At 56.0% G+C, this 6,918-nt stretch overlaps 1 protein-coding gene across 1 annotated transcript in view; it reads left to right on the top strand.

Moving 5' to 3' along the window:
- Positions 1–4,306: 4,306 nt before the first annotated feature.
- The window catches only part of NTF3 (neurotrophin 3), a 66,246-nt gene continuing 63,634 nt past the window's right edge, over positions 4,307–6,918 (top strand). Inside the window, exon 1 of the mRNA XM_028532339.2 lies at positions 4,307–4,563. Coding sequence (XP_028388140.1) covers positions 4,546–4,563 — 18 coding nt within the window. The 5' untranslated portion in view covers positions 4,307–4,545. The remainder of the gene's footprint in view (positions 4,564–6,918) is intronic.

The raw sequence follows: 6,918 nt of genomic DNA, 5'->3' as shown, positions 1-6,918 counted from the left end.
TTGTGGGGTTGGCATTGTTTCTGCCATTTACAGATGGCTTCTGAGAAGTGCAACAACCTGTCCAAAGATACACACCTATGAGGTGAAGAAGGCAGTGAGGAGCCTGGGTTTGTATGACTCCAAAATCCACTCTTTCAGTGAGTCTGGTTCCCCGTCTGCTGCATGTTTTCTGTTTCCGTGGGGAAAGTCATCGAGAAGTCGGAGCCTCAGTTTTCTCAACTATTAACTGTAGAGTGGGAACACAGAGGCTGATAGAGTGGGATCTCTAGTATCCCCGTTCTGTTCAGAGATCAATGCTGGTAACAGCAGAGCTGTGCTTTCTTGAGATGACACAACTTTTAGTGAAGACTGGGCTTGCTGAATAAATACAGACAAGTCACACTCAGTGTCTGTGGACAACTGCACCCAGTTTGAAAAAAGAAAAGACTAATGCCTCACACATGACCCTTCAGGGTATTTGGGTTGGGCGTACTTGCTAATTGGCGTGATAACTGGTGTGACTGTGGGTTAGTAATGCTGCACCTAATTGTGTGCAGTAATGGGTGGGCAGCCAGGAATCTTTTGAATGCCAGGAGCCAAGGTAGCAGGAAGCCTTTCCTGCCCCTTAGGTTGGTTCCCAGTCCCTAAGCACACACCTTTGCACTCACTTTAATTGTTTCAGAATCATAGACTTTCGGGCTCCATCCACTCAAGCGGCTGTCTGGACGACTGGGGGCTGGGATGGATGAGGTAGGGCAAAAGGAAGTAGCTGCAGCCACTCTGCCAAACTTCTCCACAGTGCCCTCCAGCAGCAGAAGAGGCAACTTGCAAATGTTTTAGGCCCAGCTAAGGTATGGGGTACAGCTTAGCAATCTCCAAGACAGGAAAGAGGAAAACAATAGGAAAGGAAGACATTCTAGGCTAGCTGTATGATCACGAGGGGAAATAAGCAGGCTTGTCTTTGCCACAAATGGTCACAGAGGAAAGGATCCTTGGAGGCTGTTTGGACCAATGTTCTTATTTCCTAGGTCAGCATGTCACCATGAATTATGAGCCATATGTGGGTGCTGCTGCCCCCCAATACACAGTCCACTTAACTGAAACATCAAGTAGATAAATGCTGTTTTTCAAGAGGTAAAGGCACAATTCCTTCCATTTCCATTTCGTTTCTGTTCAATGTTTCAACCACAGAGTGGTGCTATTGCAAAAGATAAGGGTGGGCAGAACACAGGCTCTAGAATTTTGCTTTAGGAGAGAGTTTGAAAAGGGGCTTTCAAACACTGGATCTGGTTTCTGCTCTCACAAACCACTTTCAGGAGTCAGGGCCTCACATTCAGATGCAGCAGGGAGAAAACAAAGGTTCAGGAACCCACAGATACAGTCAACAGATGAAGGGCCAAGGCCGTGAGTCAACGGGGAGGGAGGTGATTACCCAGCTAATCAAAAAAGACCTCTTTCTGGATGGACTGTCTGTGTGGGGTGAACTCACCAGCTTACTTTCCAATTCTGTTCTTTGCTTTAACTATGGGTGCCACTAAGTTCTTTCTCTATTTAGAAAATCAGATTGGCTCACAAGTCACAGTGTTCCGCAGTTCCAAAAGGACTCCCTATTACATATAATAATCTTTTATCCTAGCTTAAAAGAAAAAGAAACACCTTTCTACTCCTTTCTCTGGCCACCCTGTTCTTGTTACCTTGCCACCCTCCTTGACGCTAAAAGGAAGACCTGGGTGGCCACCCCTAGTCGTCTTTAGAGGGGAGAGGAGAATCTTTTGCTCTGAAGGAGAAAGAGGAACGGTAAAGGGAAAAGGCATTGTGCCTGTTCAGGAGAGGTTGCCTGAAAAATGTCTTCCACAAAGGGAAGGGCTGGTGGCTGTGCATTTAGGAAAAAGTGAGAAAAGTGGCTCTTTCACCCTCTGCTTCTGCCTGGTTCTCTCACTCTTCCTCCCTCCTTCCCTCAGCCCCTCCTCCCCCCACCCCTCCACCCAAAGGCACTGCACATATTTGGCAAGATTAAGGTGTCACCTCTCGTGTTACAAGACGCGTTGATTGCACGCAAAGACAGACCCACCAGCTCAGGACAAAACTCTCTGCAGCTGGGAAACAATGCGAACTCTTCCTGTGACTGCCTGGGTCCTGGCGAAGTGAGGCGGCCAGTCAGTGACCGGCATCTGCAGAACAAATCCCGGTCTTAAACTCACTGCTGCCTTCTCTCCTTTTTCTTCTTCTGATTTTTCAAATTCAGGTTTGCCCCCTCCCTTCCCCTCCTCCCTCCGGACTGCCATTGACCGAGAAGCTGCAGGCCGTGCAGCCCGCACATGTTTTTAACCCCTTCTTCACTGAAGTGGGAGCCCACCCCCTCTTTCTTTTCCATCTCCGGGTTACGGGAGGACCTCGAGCCCCAGAAAAAGAGACCCTAGAACTCGGCCAGTGGAACTGACCCTGGGCCCCAAAGCTCCCCTTTGAGAGCTGAGGGTGGGAGGTGGGGGGCTAGGGCGGGAGGTGGAGGGAGGGCAGGGAGGCGGGCCAGAGCAGGGGGAGAGAACCAGAACCTAACAGAGCACGCCCAGTCCAACCTTCATGTGGCTGTGTGCCCGGCGGAGGGAACAGCTCGGCAGCCTAACCTGGCCCGGAGCAGGACCTGGACGTTTTGGCCCGAGGGAGGCACTGAAGGAGGACCCCATTCTTCGCAGGGACCGCGGGAGGCGCCGCCCCTGGGCCTCCGTGGGCGCTTCTGGCCGTTTTCGATGTGGCAGCCTCCATCAGCCAGGATAATGATGAGGCAGGTACAATCTATCTAGTACGAGCCCCCAGACTCCTCATCCCTTCCCTGCGCCCCGCACGCAGCCTTTCTCCACCGGGGGTTCGGCCTGATCCGGTAGGCAAAGCACCGGTTCTTCTCGGTGTGTGGCCCCATTTCCAAACAAGTCAAAGACATGTGGATTTTTGGAACCTGGACCCTAGCTGAAACAGAGAGTGGACTGTTTGTGAGACACCTGGAAACGGCAGGGCGGGGAGGAGAGGGGGTACATACTCATTCCCCTCCCCCAAGGGCGCGCTGAGCCGAAAGGTCCCGGCAAGAGGTGGAGTGAGCAGCGGCTGAGGTGGCTGGGAGAGCGGAGGGGTTCGGAGATGAGGTCCGCCAGGCCACGACCCGCGGAGCGGGGTGGGAGGGAAGCGGGAGCGCACACGTCCGCTCTGAGGCTCTGGATTTCTCCCTGACCCCTACGTGATCCCCGCCCCAATCTCTTGACGGCCAATGGGTGCAAGCAAAATGACTTAACCTGGTGAATTTAGAGAGAACGGTCAGAACAAGTGGGGGTCTGACCGGCCGCTAAAATTATCTCGAAATAAGAGATTTTGCCCCCCCCCATTCCGTTCTTCGAAAAATCCACCAGCGGGGAAGTGAGCGTCACTGCTCTCCGAGGTCTGCTCAGAAATCGGTTTGTTTCGCGCCTCTCTGCTTTCCGCACTGTCCCCTCCGGCAGACGGGTGGGCGCGGGGCGCGTGCTCAGCTGCAGGGCCCGCACCTCGTGCGGAGAAAGGGGCTTAGCAGAAGTTGGAGGCCGGGCGAAAAGGGAAGCTCCGATCCGTCCCGCTCTCCGTTCAGAGGGTGCGCGCACACACACACGCACACCCGCCCTCACCCCACCCCCCACGCCCAACCCTTTCTCCCCCAATACCTCTCGGGTTTGATATCCTCTTACCACCCGCTCAGCGGTCTTCGCACTGGTCCCCACGAGCAGGCAGCAAGTTCGCTGGGGAACGATTGTCCTTGGGCGTGTTCGTGATGTGGGGTGGGGGGAGGAGTGGCGGGTGGGCTAGATAGGGGGTGGGGAGAGATGTGGAGCTGGAAGGGTCTAAGGTTTGGAGGAGGAGTTTACACACCAGACCCAAGCCGCCCAGAGGAAAGGGGTGAGAAAGACCCTTCTGCCCTAATAAAGAAAAATCTCAAATAAAAAAGAAAAAAGGAAGATCCAAAAGAAAGGTTTAAGAAAAAGAACAAATAAGACAGGCTGGAGAGATGACCATGTAAAATGTATTAAAAAGTTGAATATTTCGTTTTTCCCTTGGATCTCTAAAAGGGACATCATGGGGGAGCGTGGAGCAGACAACTCATCTGGAAGTTTTTTTGTGTTTTTCTTTAAGAGGGGCCAGAAGGAAGGGCCCAGTCCTCCCGCTGGCACCCAGACCGAGTCGGGGGGAGGAGGACGCTGGGCGCAGGCCCGCTAGGCGCGCGACCCGTCGGTCGCGGGGGCGGACGACGCGGCGCGCAAGGGGTTAAGGCGCTGAGCGCGGAGCCATCTGGCTGGGTTGGCTGGTTATAACCGCGCAGATTATGTTCACGGGACTCAGAGTTGAAGGCTCCGCTCCCTACCGAACAGCTCCGCGCGCGGCCCCGCGAGAGAGCCCGGAGCAACTACTTTTCTCCCTTTTCTTTCTTCTTTTTTTTTCCCCCCCCTGCTGGGTAGTGGCGGCGGTGGGTTGGGGGAGACTTTGAATGACCAAGTTTGCGTCCACCTTTCTCTTCATGTCGATGCCCCTGGAAACAGTCACACGGATGCCATGGTTACTTCTGCCACGGTAAGGGGAGGAGGGCACGTTGGGTGGGCAGGTTCGTGGCTTGGGGGCCTGGTGGGCTTTTTTTTTTTTTAAGTGGAGTAGCGCGGTGGCCCTAACTCCGCACCCGCCCCACCCCCATCGCGCTGCACTCACTTTCCCGGGCTTGTGCTTTCCCTGAAGTTTGTGCTGGGATCAGCCGCGGCCGAGGCGCTACCACAGCACCCCGTACACACACACACACATGCACACACATGCACACACACACTTCTCCCCACCTCCACTCTTTCGGCCCTCGGCGGCCCGAGAAACCGCCCGATATCTGGGAAAGTGATCAGTTTATGAGACCTGGATTGCGAACGGAGGGCGGAGGCGAGGGGAAATGGGGGCGACGGAAGGGCAGGGAAGGGATTCAGCAGAACTGCCACCCCCTTCCCCAACACACGCGTGTGCTCCTGCGGAGAACTTTCCCCGCGCATCCTGTAACAAAAGGGGGTGACCGACAGATCCCGGGCAGGGAAGAGGCGAGGTGCCACCGCCACTCCCCGGCACGCCCCCTGCGCCCAGTTCCTAGCGGCCCCGAGTTCTCCGAACTGCTAGGCTGCCCTGCTGGGGCGTGGGCTGGGGGAGGGCACTCGGAGCTCCGGACCTGGAGGGTCGCTTCCAAGTCTGGGGAGTTGAGACTCCTCACCCGGCGCGACGTACCTGCTCTGGAGTCCCTCTGCCTCTACGGAAAGCTTTTTTCGGAAAAAACGAGCCCGCACTCGGGACACGTCTTGGCCAGCGCCCACCCCGCGGCCACCCCACCCCGGGTCTCTGCGCAGATGTCGGAGCTCCGAGCGCGGCCAGAGCATCTGGGACCCGGCGGAGTAGCGGGGGTCATGGGGGACCGGGCCATCCCTGGGGAAATCCTTGCGGTTTCCCGAAGCAGCTCTAGGAATTTGAGGCGGAGATGTGGGAAGGCTGGGACACCCGGGGACCGGCGGAACTAAGTCGGAGTTGAAAGGACCCACAACGGCCGGACTCGATTCATTGCCCCAGAGCGCTGCTCATAATCGTTATGAAATTTAGGACGCTTGGGAGTTGAAAGTTTGGAGGAAGAGGGGCTGGGTGGGGGAGGGGACTCTGCTTGTTGCTTTAGGGGGCCAGTGGGTGCGCTGCTTCTTTGGGGGAGTTGAGCTGCTGCGTTCCTCAGCCGCGCTTCACAGGCGCGGAACTGAGGACCCTTTGCGGATTAGTGAGGATCCCTCTCGCTGGGTCTGTGGCTCGGGGGATTCCAGGTGGAGGAGACACCGAACCTGAACCTGACCGCCTCTTCTCGACCTCTGGCGTCCGGCGGCGGCAGGTTCAGAGTCTGAGTGGAGGCAGCTGCCGAGACACAACCCAAGGGCTGGACTCTGAGCTGGAGAGCTCGGAGACTGCGCGCCCGCGGACTTGTTTATGTGTGCGGAGAGCTGGGGGCGGGAGCTGGGTGGAGGCGGGGGCTAAAAGGGGGTGGGTGTCACTCCTGGAGTCTGGTGTTTGCAGCTCAGACGATTGCAGAACGTGCTGGACGACCTGCTTTTTAATAAAGAGATACCCTCTCCCTCCCTGCAGACCAGAGAGCAGGGAAACCATCTAAGCTCCGTGCCCTGAATGTCAGGGTGGGAGACGGTTGTAACACAGAGGGAACTTTTCAGTCCGTCCTGTTTTCACAGCACTCAGAAATCCACCAGCACACGCAGCCTGTCCCGCTTCGGCCCCCAATCCCTTCCTGACATGTTGCACAAAGAAAGTCGAGCAGTAGAATTCAGGGGATAAAATTCCAGCAGCCTCTGTTTGGGGCTCAAACACTGAGACCCAGGTTTGGGAGTGGGGTGAGATGAAAAGAAAATCAGGTTCTGTGGACAGTGTGGGAAAGACTGGGGCGGGTGAGTTGCATTGGGGGGGTGTGTTGGTGAGGACTGCACTGGAGCTGGAGTTGGAAGATTTGGTTCTGTGTCATAGGGTCTGCTTTCCCGTGGAGGTTAGATCGGGATCCTTGGTGGCTCCGTTTGGTCAGGGAAGGAGGTTTTTGGAAAGTTGCCTGAAGTGGTGTTTGGGAGCTGGCCAGAGTGCAGGAGCCCCACCCTGTCCTGTGTTCCGTGAAGGTGTTTCTGAGGGCTCTGCCAGAGGAGCGTATGTGTGACTAGCAGGAGATGAGAGCATGTGGGAACATAGGTGTAGCTAATGAGAAATCTGTGCCTGCGAAGGGTGTCGGAGCAGGAGGAGAGAGGTACAGTGTGCCGAAGACAGATGGCGCGTGCATGCCTGCACAGACACACGGAGTGGGTGTGGCGTGGGAGGGCGGCTAGGCTGTGTGTGGGAGTGGAAGGTGGATGTGTGTGGAAGGTTGGGCGC

This window comes from Phyllostomus discolor, chromosome 2 (genome assembly GCF_004126475.2).
Source record: "Phyllostomus discolor isolate MPI-MPIP mPhyDis1 chromosome 2, mPhyDis1.pri.v3, whole genome shotgun sequence".
NCBI lineage: Eukaryota > Metazoa > Chordata > Mammalia > Chiroptera > Phyllostomidae > Phyllostomus > Phyllostomus discolor.
The sequence above is the reverse complement of the archived record's forward strand: the minus strand, read 5'-3'. Positions and strand labels throughout refer to the sequence as shown.